The sequence below is a fragment of the Beta vulgaris genome, chromosome 5 (genome assembly GCF_026745355.1).
Source record: "Beta vulgaris subsp. vulgaris cultivar EL10 chromosome 5, EL10.2, whole genome shotgun sequence".
In the NCBI taxonomy this organism is placed as follows: Eukaryota; Viridiplantae; Streptophyta; class Magnoliopsida; order Caryophyllales; family Amaranthaceae; genus Beta; species Beta vulgaris.
Genome location: NC_079206.1, coordinates 23,139,860 through 23,159,710, shown reverse-complemented (window position 1 = coordinate 23,159,710; position 19,851 = coordinate 23,139,860). Strand labels below are relative to the sequence as shown.

General features: G+C 36.7%; 1 protein-coding gene across 2 annotated transcripts; it reads right to left on the bottom strand.

Moving 5' to 3' along the window:
- Positions 1-845: 845 nt before the first annotated feature.
- On the bottom strand, positions 846-17,002 carry LOC104893137 (LRR receptor-like serine/threonine-protein kinase FEI 2). 2 transcript variants are annotated; one of them, XM_010679217.4, is made up of 14 exons: positions 16,753-17,002; positions 15,615-15,820; positions 14,359-14,494; positions 12,605-12,676; positions 9,584-9,655; positions 8,221-8,292; positions 7,379-7,450; positions 7,219-7,290; positions 6,606-6,694; positions 6,217-6,384; positions 5,771-6,103; positions 3,795-4,040; positions 2,062-2,195; positions 846-1,532 (listed from the first exon to the last, which is right to left on the bottom strand). In XM_010679217.4, the coding sequence occupies exons 2-14, from the start codon at positions 15,709-15,711 to the stop codon at positions 1,314-1,316; spliced, it is 1,782 nt and encodes a 593-aa protein (XP_010677519.1). In that variant the 5' UTR covers positions 15,712-15,820; positions 16,753-17,002; the 3' UTR covers positions 846-1,313. The 2 variants fall into 2 exon arrangements, with proteins under 2 accessions (XP_010677519.1, XP_010677520.1); XM_010679218.2 differs by lacking the exons at positions 14,359-14,494; positions 15,615-15,820; positions 16,753-17,002 and adding an exon at positions 14,121-14,167.
- Between the last annotated feature and the right edge of the window lie 2,849 nt (positions 17,003-19,851).

The following is a 19,851-nucleotide window of genomic DNA, read 5'->3' as shown; positions in this document are numbered from 1 at the left end:
GTAGTGAGTATTATGAACCAAAGGAAGTAGAACATTTGCTCATCAAACATAGAATACATTTTCACGAAAAATAGAAAATATTTTTTTATTGAAAAATAAGTTGTAAACAAACATTTTTTAAATAGAACATTTGCTTATCGAAAATAGAACAATTTTCACGAAAAATAGCGCATAATTTGTGCTGAAAGATAAGCTTAAAACGAACAATTATTAAAATAGAACATTTGCTTATTGAAAATAGAACAATTTTCACAGAAAATAGAACAATGTTTTCGCTGAAAAATATGCTTAAAGCGAACATTTATTGAAATAGAACATTTACTTATTGACATTAGAACAACTTTCATGGAATATAGAACATATTTTTTCACTGAAAAATATGCTTAAAACAAACATTTGTTGAAATAGAACATTTACTCATCGAAAATGGAACAAATTTACAAGGTACTGCACCATGTACACCATGCTCCTGGGAGCACAATAGAAATTTCATTATTAAAATTACCCTGTCTGACAAATGAGAATGCAATATAAATTAAAGATGTCTGCAAACTTCAAATCTTACCACTTCCAACAAGTCGTTAATTTGCTACACTCCCATGAAGCTGCAATGAATATTCAAATGGCCGTTTAATGGGTAGAGAAGACAAAATGGATAGATAAAGTGGCGGCAGGAAGAAACGCTTAGCATAATATAGCAAGCTGCTGATAGGAAAGTGGTTTGTATGTTCTTACTGATGCTTAGTATCAGCAGCTCAGGGATGCAGAAGCATCAGTAAAAGTAAATTTGTAGCAAGCTTCTCAACAAATCAGAGACTAAATAAAAGCCCAAAACTATGCGACCATGAGAGCAAAGTACAGCAATGATCGATAATTGAATCCCCAAAACCAAGAAACGCTGATGAACTAATTATTCAGGTGATTTCTACTTTACAAAGATGACAAACAAGTAACAGGGTGCTCATTTATGGCAGCAGTGTCTCAATTTGTACAATAAGTATATACACTTCAACAAATGTTGGAGAAGAAAAAAAGATCCAAAACTATGGTAGATAAATGGATAAACTGAACTCACATAAATTTGTAGATTCTCAATTGAGCCCAACCCTAATCATGAATGGCAAAATTTCACCAGAGAGCTTCCCTAGTGAACACTAGTCTCACGGGTGAAGGCTATTTCCAATTGCCTCATTGCTCTGAAAAGAATGAACAAATAGCAAATACCGCTGAAGTTTTTCGCCACTGCTTCACTCACTCTGCTATCTCATCCACTAGAGTAGAGAAAGATCCCAATACATTGATCCTTGGGTAGCTCAATCAGAATTCGAGTCATAAAAATCACTAGGGCATGGAGTCATCACCTCAGATTCCAGTACCTGAACTACTCTGTGCATGGTAGGACGTTCTTCAGGAGATGAAGAGACACATTGCATAGCCACCGACAGCAAAGCATCAAGGCTTTCCTGTTGCACCCCTTCACAATGTGCATCAACTATCTCTCTTTGTCTATTCTCCGTCACTAGAAAATTCAACTGCACCAGAAGCTGTGTATAAGCGCTTTTACACACATAAATTCGTAACCAAATAAGAACACATATATAAATGGGCAAAACCTTTTAGGGCATCTGAAAAGAAATGATGCACATAAAAAAATATATCTAAATATAGAGTAGCCTGATTTAAAAAGCACAAATTTTAGGCATGTTTCATAATCATGGGACACCAGAAAATTAGCGGTGATAGAGATAGTGTGATGATATAAAAAAAGACAGCCTCTTAAAAGGTTCGACATAGCCAATCCAATGATTCTTGACATCAGATATCTTGCATGAAATACAAGAATGTAAATCAGAAAATAACACGTGGATACCAGCTGAAAAACTGTGGGCATGGAACACAAGAGCAGGGACCCGAAACTTGTCTATATCATTGCCTATGCTGACTCCCTATATGCCAAAAAAGTATCTAAAATCTACACGCATTGACACATATATAGCTGAAAGTACAGTAAATATCAGAAGTATTCTGAACATGAACAAACAATTGAAAGTTATTGCATACCCAGCCAACAATATTGAGACCCTTCTCTATGAAAGATGCATCTGTTGGAAGTTTCCCACTCAAGACCTCCAAAATCAGAACCCCAAAGCTATAAACATCAGTCTTCTCAGTAGCTCTGCCACTTTGCATATACTCTGCATGGATAAAGTAGAATTCAGTTGATTAGAATTTCACAGCTATTGGAATTCAAATAATAGTTTTTACTGAAAGGAAGAAGCAGAGCCATATATTCATAATTCTTCACAATGCTTAGGGACACACAGATCAAACTGTTCTTCAAGGCATAGATAGATTTCGATCCTACACAGATCCCTCGCATGGATTAAGGAGAACCCAGCATAGCGCCTCACATCAAGCAAGGGGGTTGGTGTCTCTAGGGGGTTGATTGATATTGGTAATCAAAGCCAAAAAAGGAGGAAACTTAGAATTACAACCTGTGAAACACTGCCAGAGCTCCACCGTCACCTTTCCATGAACCAGATACGCTTTCCTAGCCCTTCCATTAAGCATCTCAACCCCTCCCCACCAAATCCCCCAATCCCACCATAGTTAGATCGAATATCGATCCCAGCCACTTTTAAGTCTCATATACTTAAAAAGAGAGGAGTATCGCAAAGATCACTGCAAGAAGCAATGTAGGAATAGGAGGGATGAGAGAGGGGAAAAGTTAAAAATCTTAGGGATATGATTTTAGAAATATTTCTAAAGAAGGGAAATGGATCTCCCCATTACTCCGATTGTTATATAAACCTTGCCACAACCTGTATTTAACAGGTAACCGAAACCTTAAATGGATATAGATATTTGGGCATCATCCACCAAGAATACAGACATCAAGTAGTATACTTTTAATGGATATCACACTTTTCAATCAAAGGATCATAGGTGGATCTGGTATTGTATTCAAGCAAACAACTCATTGTTGAAACAGGGTTTCAGCATCCCAAAGATTTCATCCTCCCCACTAGTTCCTCAATGAAAGAAACATCTAAAAAGATAAATTGTAGTCAATTGGTAAATCCTGCCGTTAGTAACGAGAACATCAAAAACCTTGTAAAAGAGCATGTTTCTATTTTCATCACAATAAAGAGCTAGTAGATTTTGTTTAATGTATGTATATTTTATCATATAAGACATGCTCGAGCAACTTCCACATCGTCATAATTAGAGTTGTGATATAAATAATACCTATGTTGCTCGGACTCTTCATTTCACCTCGAGTACCCATGTCGGATCCTCGACACTCGGACATGGGTGGGACACTTGGACACTTTGTTTTGGGCTAAAAAATAGAAAAAATTCCAAAAAATAGCCGAGTCGGACACTTGGACACGTACCCGTGTCGGACATGGGTACCGAGTCTGAGCAACATAAAATAATACAGTATGGATCACATTGTAGGTGTCATGGGAAGATTACAGCCACAGGACAACAATACACTCTTACACCTAAATAGTCTAGATGACCTATTTTATAAATACCCACAAAGCATCATCTTACTAAACAAAGTCATAGTATTGTAAATAACAATAATAATCAAACCAGTCATAATGAAGAAAATCTCATAAACTCAACGACTATGAAAAAATGTGCGAACAGAATCAATTAGAAATGAATCACCTGATTTCACAATAAGCCTTATTCATGACAGCGTCAATAAATTCTCGTAAAAGCAAATAAGCAGAAAAAAATATTTATGTGGTCTATACTGAAGGAATATCAGAATTACACACCAGGAGCAAGATAACCAAATGTCCCAGCAACAATTGTTGTAATGTGGGATTCCTCATCCTCCAACAATTTAGCCAGTCCAAAATCAGAAACACGAGCCTCTAGATTTGCATCAAGCAATATGTTACTTGACTTGATGTCACGATGAATAATGCGAGGGGAGCAATCATGGTGCAGGTAGGCCAGCCCTTTTGCAGCCCCCATTATTATATTTAAGCGCGCATCCCAGTCGAGCAGCTCAGATCTCTCTGTACATCCATCATCACCATCAAAGGAAGTATGATTAGACTATTGGTGACAATCATAAACCGAAACAATTCATCAAAAGATCAACACGAGATGTACGCTCGGCTCTCAAATTAAAATTTTCAAACTTCCATGAATTAATAACGACGAGCATACACAAAAGCAAGTAGAAGATGAAAACGTTGTAGCTTATTCTGTTGCACAGATCTCAATGACAAATACGGCGTCAATTGAGAACCCAACAAAAGAGAAATGTTTTCTGTGCATCCCACTTTAAAGGCATGCTATTTTAAATAGTACTGTGACCACAAATACTTCAACATCAACATTATCCCAATGACAGATGGATTTCCCATTGACCCTAAACCTGAATTTTCATCCATCTGCTAGTTCAAAGTAACAAAGAACCAGTCAAATCAATTATAATCTAAAGCTAAGTAATAGGTTAATCTTTTGGCTCCATAGGAAATAGGCAACCAACCATCAAGTTTGTCTACATTATCCTTCACATTGACATTTTCTATGCACCGAATGCTTCTTTTTCCACAATTTAATCACCATTGAGTCATCCCCTGAATTTTGCCATCAGTTCAAGGTGATCGCAGATATTGCTGGATGGTGCGGTTATTATCACATTCTTTTCTACATGAACTCGCTCAGTGAATATCCTCAATTCCAGTACCACCATTCCCAGATTCCTACTCTTAGCTACTTGTTTGCATTCTTGTTTATATAATATATGTCGTATAGCACCTTCTTAACACCTAAGAATCAATTTCGCCAAATTTTGTTAGTTACAACAGATTGCCAAGATACTATATTGATTCTACAATCAAGCTAGGTTCCATGTCAAATTCTTAAGTAAAGTATTGATCCTGCATAAGTAATCCCTCCAACATCCATCTCAGCTTTAAAACTTACCCCAATATCACTTGTCCATAAAACAAGCGTACAAGACACAATGATTCACAATTTCTCCATTCAATTTCTTCATAGGTACTATATAGGGTACATGAATTAGGGAAATCTATGGTGATATGTGCATGTTTCTTTTGGCTATCTGGTGGATGGAAGTGAATAATAGGAAATATTTAAGTAGGGTTATGCACCAATGCATCATATTTCTCAATGTGGTAAGAATTTCCTGATTGTGTAGTGCATTAGAAGCATATTCTGGAGCATCTTTTTTGAAGTACAGTATGATAATCAACAATTTTAACAATGACTTCAAAAGAAGACTTTTGTATCCTCTTTGAAATCGTATTTATACCAACCCTATCACTAACCAATGCTTCTAAGAAAGCTTGTGCCTTTGGCTGGGTAGGGAGCTCAAACTTCACAATCTTGCAAAGAGGATGCTTTCGATTGACCCTCAATTTGAAACACCAAAACTGTCTGCTATTTAAATAAATAACCACCACAAAAAATAATGAGATGAGTTTAGTCCATAAAGGCCAAAGGCTTTGAGTCTAAATTAGTGCAAGATATCAGTATTATGTAATATGCATGCTTCTTCAGTTGACTGCTCATTTGACAGTTGACACACTAAAAGCAGGATAAAAACTAAGCCAACCAGTTGTCTAAGCCATGTCAAGAATCTTATGTACTGGATCAGTCTATATGACAAGGTGGATTGCACTATTATCCTCCATTTCACACCGAAAAGGAAAACCACAAATAGAATCCCTCTAATGCCACGAATACAAGCAGACTAGAAGGTAAGATATCTCACCATGAAGCGCTTCGTCCAAGCTACCACCCGGCAAGTAATCATAGATCAACAATTTTGACAAGGGTGAATTGCAATATCCTCTTAGATTTACAAGATATCGATGTTTAATGCTCCCAAGAATTTCAAGCTCCCTTTCAAAAAAGCGGTCAAAACCATCATTCAGCTTTACAATTCTCTTCAACGCAAAGACATTCCCATCATCCATGGCCAGTTTGTACACAGTCCCAAAGCCACCGCTGCCAATTATGTGTTCCTCATTTAAGTTCTCCAACTTCTTAATAATGTCTTTTGAAGAATATGGAAGGTCTCCATGAAACATCACAATTGATGCACCTGAAAAAAGAAGAGCACAAACTATTACATAGTCCATTTCTCACAAGGGAAGAAATTAGGATGAGAAAGCTCAATATGAATATAAAAATTTAGTACGCAGGCTAGAAAAGCACCTCCACTGACATCCATTGCGAGACCTTTGGCATCATTTTTACCAAGCTTCTTATAAAGAAAGCATCCCCAGAAACACATCAAAGCCACCAATAATAAGGCTCCAACAGTTGCCGATGCACTAATAAGAAGTCGTCCTGAATATTTCTTCTTTGCACCATCATCTTGATCTACATGAAAATTTTTAAAGATTAGAAATTAAATCATTTCTCTTCGTGTTCAAACATTTACTTCCATTTATTCAGTACCAAGATAAAGGCTGAGACAAGAGTGACCTTCTCGTGCCAGTGGTAGTTTCACTTTAAATAGAATATGAATCTAAAAATGCTGTTGAGATGCATTACTCTAACATCACTATCAAATAAATGATCACATTGCAATTTGATATTACCTGAACTAGAACTTGGACCTATACCCGTTCCTCCATTCTTGCAAACTGCACTAATTTGCTTACCACACAGGCCACGATTTCCTACAAAACTGCATAAGCAAAATATCATGTGCAAAATGAAGGAGGGCATCATTATAAGAAGGGTAAAAAGAGTAATATCAATATAAATAAATAAAAAATCCTTAAAATATGCCTGCACCAAAGATGTAGAATTGTAATATGCATCAGAAAGTCGGATCAAGTTTTGAAAAAAAAAAAGAACCAGAAAGAATGTTGTGAAAAATCAAGGACCCCAAGTAATAGTAGTCCTCAAGTTCAGACTTCCACTATCTTGCACACAGAGACTGAACAGTCCACTTACACGGTTACAGCATAGACTAAACAGTTTTAAAATAGCGGGACATGAAGGAGAAACAGAAAAATAGATGTCTTAGGCAAGATTCATGAGTATACTTAACAATGGCTACAAGATGAAGAGCTCAACAAGCAACGGATGCTAATATAAGAACCTAAGTGGACAAGGATAAACTTAAAACATAGTACAATTGGCATACAAAACAGGGCCATTACAAAATCAAGAAGTTAGACATATTATTAGCAACATAATACTTACGAGTCCTGAGCAAACTTGACAAGCACCCCATCAGATGGTATGAGTCCAACCAAGAAGTTTGTAGACAAATTACTATAAAACACAAAATAAGGGCATTAGATCATGTTTAATTAGAAACAATTACATGATAATCTGAAGTTGAATTTAGTCTAACACTTACAACGCAATGAGCTTGTTTAACTGCCCAAGTGAAGAAGGTATTGATCCACTGAGTGAGTTGCTTGATATATCACTGAAAGCACCCAAATTAACAAGCACTTACAAAATTGATTGGAGAAGATGCACAATCCATGGGAAGCCAAGTCTCTAAGAAATCAGTAACAAAAAGCTAGATATGGTGAGCTGTGAACAGGGATCAATTAATTGCAGTACATGAGTACCTAACTTCACTGGGACAATCCTACTTTATGTTCAAATTCCTTTTAAGTGATGGCACGTCAAATGAGAAATTTGCATTTCCTTTGCACTCACGCCATAACCAATACAGTAAAGTTAATCCAAATTACATTAATTCTTACAACAAAAACAAGCACACTGACACATAAGACAGTAAACAAATCACCATGTAACCTTCAAGGTTAACTCAATTACAAGCCCAAAATATATGAATACTCCCTCCATCACTACTTGTTTGCTCCATTTGCTTTTTCAAGGTCTCCAAGATACAAGTTTGGCCATTTATATCCTTTAGTTATGTACTAGTTAAGATTGTTATAAGTTGATATTTTGAATATTACCTCAGGACGAAATTAACAAGATCCCGCATGATAATTTTTGACTCAAAATATTAATGGGAACTTATGTCAAAGTTGGTGAATTTTGACTCCAAAAAAGGATATGGGGGAAACAATTAGAAACGACCGGATTAGTAAATACCAAAGCACCATCACATCTCCTAACAAGGAAACAGTCGGCAAAATGTTTCATGATATGCTATTTCAAGAAAGACATGAGAAGAACATCCAGCCACCAAACATAGAAATTTATGAGAAAACAGCTTACAGAAATTGAAGTCCAGTAAGATTTCCCAGCTCACTGGGTATCTGTTCGCTTAAATAATTGCCTTGCAAGTATCTGTGAACATGAAAGCAAAGAATTAGCCAATGTGTTCAGGTCAAAAAAAAATCAATCATCAACTCTAACTAGATAAACGAAATAAAATCATAAAGTGATACATCCTCAATATTGAAGCTCCCAAACAAAAAAAAAAAAAAAATACTTCAGCATCGAGCTCATAATACACTCATAGAATATCCGATACAAAGGAACCATACCTTCATTTTCTTGTCATTGTACTGTTTACCTTGAACGTGACAATTTTAGAAAGAAGAGTATGTTTTGACCCTTTTGCTAAGGACTTGAAGGATCATTCAACAGTAAATGGCCAAATGATCGAACTATTTTAACAGGAATACTACTCAGAATGTTCGAAAATTAAATGTTATTACAGCAATTGGATTTTGCTGTATATAGCACCATGAAACCATCTTTGAGTCTACCTCTGTCCACTAAACCTTGCTCCTTTGAATGTTCATATCCATATCTTTTTTCTCAAACAATATTATTGTTTTAAAACATCAAGCATTTGATTTGATTTTCACTTTTTAAAGATCTTCAATTTCAGCTAGATAGTTTTTCAGAAAAGACCATACGCACAAAAATCAATTATCATTTTTTGAAGGGAAAAAACAATCTAGAGCATTTGTCAACAGAGCTCCAATTTCCCAAAGTTAAACAAGATAAGCAAACAAGGAATTCTAATACTTTCTCTGTTGTGAATAAGTGATACACTTCTCCCTTTTTTGTGAGAGCTTTTTGAAAAAAGTGGTTCAATTATTTCAGAATGGAGGAAGTATCCTAATTCTCTCCTAAACATGAAAACCATAGATCATACATATAAATAGGAGAGTGCGAGAAAAGGAGTGCACAGCCTTGAAGTATGCTACATACTTAGCTATAAGTCCACCACATACTCTCCAAAAGATTTCACTTGCAAGCTGAATTGTCAAATTTTTTTAAAAGACAGAGATTCCTTCCAACTGAATAAGGAGAGCATGTGCTGCATGTCACAATTGTTCCAATATAGTTGCATCCTTCTCATCCTTAATGAAACTCGTCAATGAAAGCCACAGCCTCCTCGCTTCTTACTAATAAACTATTAGAGTCAAGACTTTACACCATTTAAACCTATCATGTATCCTTGATTCCTAACAGCATACATGGACTCACTAGCACATACTTCCCAATATCTTTCTAGTTTGATAGAGATAATCTTGTTCCTCATATCATCCAGGAGGTAAAGTGCCAGTATCAACCTCAAACACAGCATATAAAAGCACCAAATATAGAAAGCCCCACGACTTACAGTGCTTGCAGCTCTGTACAATTTCCAAGTTCTGAGGGAATTTTCCCATACAGATTGTTGTTATTAAGTTCTCTGCAAAACATCCAAGTGAAGCAAATAAGAGTGTTGTACTTCATTACAAGAGTAATATTCTTATCCAATAAAGATGTATACAATGAGATAGCTCAGGCAACCCATATCCCATAAAAAAGTCATCCTAGTCAACCCATATACAAGACTACAGACTGAATTACATACTCTCTCCACCGAAAATAGCTTGTCCTCTTTGGAATTAATAACCAAATGAATGCAATCAAACTTTTCCAAAGAGACCATTATTACATACTAAAAAAAAAGCCATAACCATTGTTAATATTGTGTGTATTAAATATAACGGTTTTTTCACCATATACCCCTGACAAATTTTTTTTTGCACCGTATACCCTTTCGACTTTCCAAATTCATCATATACCCCTCACATTTCGAAAAATACATCCACTTACCCTTTTGACTAACGGTGTTAGACTTCCGTTAGTCATTAACCCCTAATCCTCTCTAACCCTAATTAACTAACCTAAATTAAACCCTAATCCTAACCCTAATCTAATACACTTTAACTAACCCACTGCCACATCACCCCACCCATTACCCCCGACTGCCACATCACCCCACCCCTTACACCCACTGCCACATCACCCCCACCCCTTACCCACTGCCACATCATCCCCTCCACCCCCACCCCACCCCCTTCCCCACCCCCACCACCACAGTCCCCTTCCCCACCACCCCACCAGCCCCGAGACCCCCTCCTCCATCGTTCCGCCACCTACAGCGCCGCACCCCCCTCCTCTTCCGCCACCCGCAGCACCACACCCGCGTACAAACTCGCGCAAACCCTTGAATCCCCGAAACCACCCTCCACCCTTCTGCCACCTGCAGCCGCAATTTAAACTTGCACAGCAGCACTCAAACGACGAGGATGAGGCAGGCGGCGACGGCCGAGAAAAGTCGACGGCAATTAGAACGACGAGCGACGAGGAGGAGAAAGTCGCCACTTGCGGTTTGCGACGGCCGAGCAAAGTCGAAATGGCTGGGCTTCGCGTCCTCGTCGCTCGTCGTTCTAGTTCTACTCGCCGTCGACTTTTCTCGGCCATCGCCGCCTGCCTCATCCTCGTCGTTCTAGTGCTGCGGGTGGCGGAAGAGGGGGGGCGGCAGTGCAGGTGGCAGAAGGGTGGAGGGGGTTTCGGGGGTGGTGGGAGGGGACTGCAGTGGTGGGGGTTGGGGTTGGGGTGGGGGTGGGGTTGGGGTGGGGCTGGAGGTTAGGGTTAGGGTTAGGGTTAGGGTTAGAGTATTAGGATTAGGATTAGAGTTAGGGTTAGGGTTAGGGTATTAGGGTTAGATTTAGGTTAATTAATTAGAGTTAGCGGGTGATTAGAGGTTAATGACTAACGGAGTTTAACGCCGTTAGTCATTAAGGGTAACTTGATGTATTTTTCGAAAAGTGAGGGGTATATGATGAATTTCAAAAGTTGAAAGGGTATACGGTGCAAAAAAAAATTTGTCAGGGGTATATGGTGAAAAAACCGTAAATATAATTTGGGTGGATTTAGAGCATCAAATTTATTTCTATGCAAATCTAACTCTTGGGTTTGGCTTCATTCTCTTGGAAGTCAATTTCTATCCAGATGTAATTCACATCCTGCAATATTTAACCTGCTTGTTATCGTATGTTTGATCTTTATAAAGATCAGATGATTTTGCTCTAATAAGGTCCATTAAGGTTGGGAGGAAAGAAAGGAAGAACCAGAAAAGTGATAAAATTTATACCAGTCGAGGCAGCTATGGAGATGTTTTGGGTACTAAGAATATGGTAGCGTCAAGGATTGCGCTAGAACCAATGCATCGATGGCAGGGTGGGACAGTGATGACATTGACGGCCATAAAGGGTGGCTGGTATTTAATTTTCATTATAGTGTGCATTTCATCAGCCTGAGACAACGTACATTAATAAATAGACCCACATTTCTTCTTAAACTTATTAGAATAGATTCTCCTCTTATTTGGTCTCCCCCAACAATATACATATACATACAGGGTTGGCCACAAGAAAAGCAACTCGAGAACAATTACATCTCAACTCTACTTGGTTCATTCATTAACGAAGCTCGATCTCAGTATCTTTGTTTGCGTACTTGACGAGCTGAACTTCACCTCAATTGTATTTGGCTTGTAGACTTGTAGGCTCGTGAGCATTAGAAAACATATTTTTAAAATAAACTCCCTTTCCCCCAAGGCCTAACATCAACACAATTGTAATTGATTGATTTGACACTGAACATTTTTTTGCTAGAGATATACCCATAGTAATATGCTGATATATTTGACACTGACCATTGACATCTTTCAAAATCTTGTTAGGCTCAAAGTTCTAGTTCAACTCAGATGCTATAGTGAGTCAAGCTCAAATTCCAACTCCAAATCCAACATTTGAGCGCTGAGCCTGAACTCAAGCTACTCTTGAGCGTGGTGAAATAGAGTTACACTCAGTTTGGCTAAGCTTGGTTCATTTCCACCCCAATATCCACATATATGATGTATGCATATATATATTAGTATCAATAATACATGCTCCTCAGGCTTTGTCACACATATTATGAAATATAGTAGGAGGTGGGCCAAAAAGTGGTTGAATATGAATCCAAATTTTGAAGTCTAATAGAAAGCGAACAAAAGTGGGTGAGGGATCTGAGCAATTTTCAGCCCAAAGAAGTGGAAAATTATCTGGAACATCCAAAATAGTATAGCTGAAGACAAATATGGGATAGAGTGTGTGCGTGTGTGTAACTGTGTAGAATATAGATAGATTAATATAGAGAAACTATATATGCCACATTCATGTACATAAACACATAAAAATGTGCACATGCATCTATGTATATGTAATGCATATGTGTCTAATATAAATATATAATATTCAAATTAGAAGGTAAGCTAGAAAAGAAAATAGGCCAAGAATAGATGTCAAGAGCAAGAGGTACTTACAAGATCTCCAAGCGGTCAAGCTTCCCAATATCAGGTGGTATTTGTCCACTCAATCTGTGGTGGGAGAGATTCCTAGATGTGAATGCAGAAGAAATCATCATCACTCAGTAACTCATAACCAACAAAACCAACAAACAGTAGCATGTAGAGGAATGGAAAAACTTATATTACAAGCAAAAAGAGTAAAGTACGCAAGCAAGTGCATATAATGCATAAGATTCTGAGTCCAATATTCTGTTTTGGTGCAGGTTATATCACGAAGCTACAAGTGCATGAAATAAGGGTGCTAATGAGCCTAGCTGGCTCCTAAACTATATGAGCTCGGCTCGAACATTTCATGAGCCGAGCATAGCTATATACGACTCGAAAACTCGTAGACAAGCTCAAAATATATTTTAGCTATTTTATTTTACATATATAGAATTTAACTAGAAAATTAATAGTAACATGTGCTCGATATCGGGGAGAAGTTTAAAAAGAAGTGGCAAAACTTTAATTGTGAAAAATGTTGTAGCATAATTATTTAACTCAAGTTGGATTTAAGTAAAACTTGAAAATTTAAGCACAAATAACCTTAAAAACTCAGCTTCAGTTCGACTTTAAGTGTTACGAGGTGAGCCACGCAACCACAAGCTTCGACTTGGTTCGGCTCATTAACACCCCTAGCGTGAACATCCAGTGCAAACAATGCACGTTACTACTTTAAAATTAAAACACTGAGTGCAAGCAGAGAGAAGTTGAAGAATAGATCCAGCCATCCTCGTAGATAGCACAATAAATTCAACCAAACCCAGTGTGGAGGCATATTACTCCACCCCATAACGAACATAACAATTATTCTGGGCACAAAATTAGTACAGATATTAAACGGGAGATAGGGGCAAAGGTGATAAATCAAGTCACATACTGATATATAGTACTACTCCAACCACTCTATATATACTTCATCCGTTTCTTAATACTTGCAACATTTGTAAATGGCACATGAACCAAAGAGGAGGAGAGAGAGTGAAACATGGCCCATTGCTTTCATTGTATAATCATTTACCAAAAAAAGAAATGTTGGAAGTACCGTGAAACATCCCAAAAAAGGATATGTTGCAAGTCTTAAGAAACAAAAGAAGTAAATATTCACACTCCACCCTCCCGTCCCCAAGGGTTGATGTCTAAAGTTCAAGGTTTTGAGCATTAAATAACAATAAGGGATACTTAAGTCGCTAGAGGCACCTCATGAATATGTCACTGAAATGAATCATCAGGTGGATACCAAAACTTACAAGTATATAAACCTCTTAGATTTTCCATTGCATGTCACTCCTTTCCCAAAAAGGAATATGTTGCAAGTATTAAGAAACAAAAGAAGTATATATTCACACTCCACCCTCCCGTCCCCAAGGGTTGATGTCTAAAGTTCAAGGTTTTGAGCATTAAATAACAATAACGGATACTTCAGTCGCTAAAGGCACCTCATGGATATGTCAGTGAAATGAATCATCAGGTGGATATCAGAACTTACAAGTGTATAACCCTCTTAAATTTCCATTGCATGTCACTCCTTTCCCAAAAAGGAATATGTTGCAAGTATTAAGAAACAAAAGAAGTATATATTCACACTCCACCCTCCCGTCCCCAAGGGTTGATGTCTAAAGTTCAAGGTTTTGAGCATTAAATAACAATAACGGATACTTAAGTTGCTAAAGGCGCCTCATGAATATGTCACTGAAATAAATCAGCAGGTGGATATCAGAACTTACAAGTGTATAACCCTCTTAGATTTTGCATTGCATGTCACTCCTTTCCACCTACATGGATCGCTATCCTCTGGTCTCCACCTTTGAAGAATGCCATCCGAGCTCAGAACTGATGCTCTAAAACTTATAAGGGCCTCGCCTGCATGTAATAAAAATAGGTTAACCAGATATATAACAAAATGATCCATAACAAATAAAGTCGGGGTTATCTAGACAAAAGTTAAATTTTTTAGTCTGGAAACAGCAAACAATTACTAGACAAAGATTCTAGCAGCAGGCACTAAATGAACAATTACAACAGCTACAGGATAAAGAAACAAATTGTAAATTTCAATGTATTATCAGCATAAATTAAATCAAAATCAGATGAACTATGCACTAGATGAACAATTACAACGGCTACAGGATTAATAAACAAAATTGTAAATTTCAATGTATTGTCACCATAAATTAATTCAAATGAGACTGACAATATATTTCCACTGGCACATGTATGTATTGCATTCACAAAAGCTATAATCACGAAATGAAGAGCTTTAACCATTTGCAAAAGCCTAAAATGTTGAGTGTGAAAAATCTACATGTAAAACAGCAATAGAGTACCAATAACTAAATTAAAAATGGCAGCCTGATGACGAACTCCATATTTTTGACAGCGCATAGTGGATGATGCAGCATGAAGTTAATATTTCATTTCGAACATTAGCCTATCAGATAAAGGCAGGTTGAAATAGCTTGACATTGATAATATCTCTTTCATGCTACGTTAAGATACATACTACGCCGGAAAAAACATTAGAATCTAAAAAAGCAGTTCCATGCAATAGGAACTCAAAGAAGGATTGACATTATTATATTATAAAAAGTGAACAATGTATGATTTCCTTTTTCTACTTTGTCTTTTGGGTCGTTGGTCCCTTCCGGGTGATGCGAGGGAACACTTGACCCCTCTTGCTTATTAAGCTTTTTTCCTCTTTACAAGATTTTCCAGTTTTAATAAAGTAATCTTACATGAGTGGATGGAAATTACAATTAAGGCAATGCAATCAAAGATTACGAATATTACATCAAATAAGAGGTCCACACATTCCATGCATAAGGGTCATACCCTCTAGAGGCATGTACAGCATTTATCATTGCTAACAACATGTGCTGGATAAGGCCCAAGTACTGAACTATTAATAGGGGGCATGTAAGCTTTTACAGGACTATTAGTGGGAAAGCAGCAAAAGGTTCGAAGATAGGGAAACAAAACATACCATCAGGACTGAGAGCTCCAATACCACAGACCAGAATGTATACCACTACAGCGAATACATTGTACACGTGACCATATCTCAACTGAACAATTTCCATGTCAGAGAAAGCAAAGCATGATAAAACCGCAGTACATCATCTGATATACCCGATTCTAGTGTCTTTCCTTGCTTCGCTAACTGTCATTACAGGTTCTTCTATCCAATTGCTGCAGAGAACGAAAATACTGAATATATCATAACCATCCTCCATGTTTCAGACCATATTAATGTCAAGGCACCAGAGACCATATTAACTTCAAAAATCACGTTAAATAGCAGGAATAATCTCATTTATCATTGACATAAAACACGCAAACATTTTCATTTTTCAGAAACAAATATCAGTAAGAAGACTTTGACAGAAACCATAGTAATTCAATTACTAAGCAATCAATTAACAAATATCAGTAAGAAGACTTTGACAGAAACCATAGTAATTCAATTACTAAGCAATCAATTAACAATTAACCCCAAATTTTACAAGAATAAGGAAATTTAGAAATCCCATAACTGATCGGGTGAAAGACTCGCAGACTTAAGACTTGCTGCCCCATAAACACCTCAAAGTTACCAACCAAAAGGCTCAATTCCACTTCAGCAATTGCATTGATTCTACAACTCTTCATTGCTCCAATTCTGTCTCAGTCAAATTAATTGCTTTCCTTCAAGTTCCACAACAATGCAACACAGTCAAACACATAAACCTCGCAGAATAACATCTCCACCATCCAATTGAAGCTCCAAGACACTCAATTGAAGCTCCAAAACACTCAACTGAAGCTCCAAACAAGCTAACTTTAATTGCTATCGACCTCACCAAAATGAATTATAATTCAGCACTTATACATAAATAGTGAACTTCATCCCTAAAACCCCTGATACAAGACTCAATTTGAACAAATTTCGAATACTTGCCAAAAAAATCCACACTAGTAACTAGTTTAACCACACTTGAACTACAATCCAGAACATAAACTGAAAAATAATCCAATGTGAACCCTAGAATCAAAAATAATAATCAATTAACCAAGCAAACTTCTGAATTCTGAAATAATTAAGCAAAATTAAGTGATTGATGAAACGAGATAACAATTAGTACCTCCTGAATTACAAAATCTAAGATGCAATTTTCTTCACTGAAAATGCATCTCAGATAAAGTAAAAATAGTTATGATTAGCTTATGAACTTTGGCCGGAAATTCAAAACAACAAACACCTGGTTTCCAGCGATGTCGAGGAGAGAGAAAGATGATGATGATAATAATAATGATGATGGCGATGAGAGAGAAAGAGCAGAGAGGAGAGAAAAAGATAGAGTGTGAAAAGTGAAGAGTGAGAGAGAGAGAGAGAGAAAGGAGTGTAGAAAGATGCTCTATGAGTTAAGGTGAACCAATGAGAAGAGAGAATTGGCACGTGCAAGGACGACGTTCCGCACGTGCAACCGACGTCGTTAAGTACGCATTGTAAATTTGTAACAGTAGACAGTAGTACTCTAGTAGAGTAGAGCTGTAGTGGAGTAGTTGCCGATTATAGGACGGAAGACCGAGGTTTTGACGTTTATGGAAAGATTATCAAAGCTTATCATTTTTTAAAAGCAAAATTAACCTCAACAACACGAATTATGGCTAAAGTACAACGAACAAAATAATAATGATTGGATATACTATATTTCTATTATATAAGCCAAGGGAGAAGGTGTGGTGTCCTCTTTTGAAGTGACTAAAATACCCTTAATGATCTAATTAATGGAATGAAAAAAATTACAAAAGCAAATCATTTAAAAATTCTCATTCCAACTTGTCATTTAAAATAAGTTTTAAATGGTATATGCATCAAATACTTCAATCAAAAATTTATACCTTATAAAAAAAATGGCATACATAACGTGCACATGAAAAATCTGAACATTCACTACCTTTGATACTTTTTAATTCAGTTAAACCAACTCATTATTTTTGTTCTTTCTATTCAATATTAATTAACAAAAAAATTAATGTTAACAATCACTCACAACCTTTTTATTTTTTTACATTAGCGAATTAATATATCTAAATTCATCTAACTGTTGAATTTTTCACATTTAAGTTTAATCATAAATAAAGTACGAATGGAGTATCTAATAGAATAACAAATTTTGAAATTAACGCACGCATCGCGTGCATATGAAGGCTAGTAATAAGGTAGTATGAATTATGACAATATACGGGTATCATGAATTATTTTTTTATTTTTTTGCCCTTTCTTTTGTCACTCTAGTTTTTCACATCACCTCACTAGATCTTACCACTATCGAAAAAGGATAGTGGCAATCTGAATTAGCTAAATTCACAAGTAATCTGGGCCTAAGCAAATTTATGACCTCATATAGTTGGGACCTTCACAAGATAATTGGTAGTTGGGACCTTTAAAAAATGCCTGCCCTAACTTATCGTGGTTAAGCTGCTTCCTTTCTTGCCTGCCCTCTTTGGGGTTGGTTACTCTGTAATTTCATATAGAAAGATTATACTATCTCTTTGATAGGTCAATATAAACTCGTCAAATATTATCCTAAATCACCCAAGTTAGGGTAAGTATAGGGTCGAATCCACAAGAAAGTGGGGTTAATCAATGGTTAATTCGTTAATTACAGTAGGATAAATTTATTTTTGGGGTTTTTTTTGGAAGTTTAGCAATGATTCTAAAGTCTAAGAAAACTAGAATATTGGCAAATTAAATCAACAAAGCAAGTAAAGGAGATAAAATGAGGGTAAACTAATTAAGGAATTCACCAACATTCAATCCAAGAATCCAATCATCAAAATCAAGGGGAAACTCACGCATATAGGAACTCTAATTACTCTCTCAACCTAATTAGAGGAGCTCGATTTGTCATTCATGGCCTATTCTCATGGCATGAGAAACCAATCTAGCCATATCAATCACAACATAATTAATAAAACTTCCCTAAACTAGAAAGTACCTATTATCATGGAGATCCTGGTTTAGCAACCAAACTTAATTTATTCATAGCTTCATCTCTTAGTCCATCACTAGGAATTCCAAATATGCAAGTCAAGTGGTGATCAAGCACCCACACAAACCAAATCAAGCAAGTTTGATCAACAAGTTCAACCCCAAATGTTAACACCATAACTTAGATTTAGGATCCAAAGAGTGAGGGAAGGTTACATCCCTTCACTAGTAAGAAACTACCCACACATCATGGAAATAAAGCAAAGCAAAACTTGAAATAACTTCATCACCATAACCATGAAGAGAAGAGAAAAGGGGAAAATAATCAACTAAGCAATGAGATCTAAGCAACAAAACAATGAAAATAAACAAGATTAAGGAAAGAGAAGATGTAATGAATAAGAAATTACCAATTCTCAAGGTTGCATGAATGTGAAAATGGAGTTTAAAAGCTTCAAACCTCAACTTTCTCTCTCATAGGGTTCTAAAGTTTGAGCGTTAAACAAAATTTAATGTCTCTAATCTGAAAATTAAATTGCTTAACATAAAATAAGAGGAGTTCCTCTTATATAGTCCTAAAATAATACAAGGTAAATTACAACAAATCCCCCGCAAGAAAATCGCAAAGCAAAGAAATAAGTTATGAAAAACACCGCGACCCGGGCGCGTGACCCAACTCGAGCGCTCGATTGGACTTGTAATTCCGCCAGCCGAATCTTAGTATTTTCTTCCGACGTAAGATCCTCTTGAATGTCTATCCTCAATGATGGGACTTGTATTTCCCATGGTAATACAAACTCTACTTCATATACGAGTGCATAGGGTGTTGATTGAGTTGGTGTTTTGTACGTAGTATGATATGCCCATAATGCTTCACCAAGTTTCTCATGCCAATCTCGCTTGTGCTTTGATACAACCTTAATAAGCAAAGTGCAAAGTGTTTTGTTGAAAGCTTCAGCCAACCCATTAACAAGAGCATTATATATCGAGGCCTTACGTTGTGCAAATTTGAACTTCTCGCATAGACTTGTTATCAATCTGTTGCAAAATGGTGTGTCATTGTCTGCGATTATATAACGAGGTATACCATAGCAATATATGATGTAATTTCGAATAAAATCAATGACATTTTCCTTCTTAACTTCTTGAAGAGCAACTGCTTGTGCCCACTTGAAGAAATAGTTTGTGCTTTGTGAGGATGTATGCATGGCCGGCTGAGGACTTTGGTGTGATTGGACCAACAACA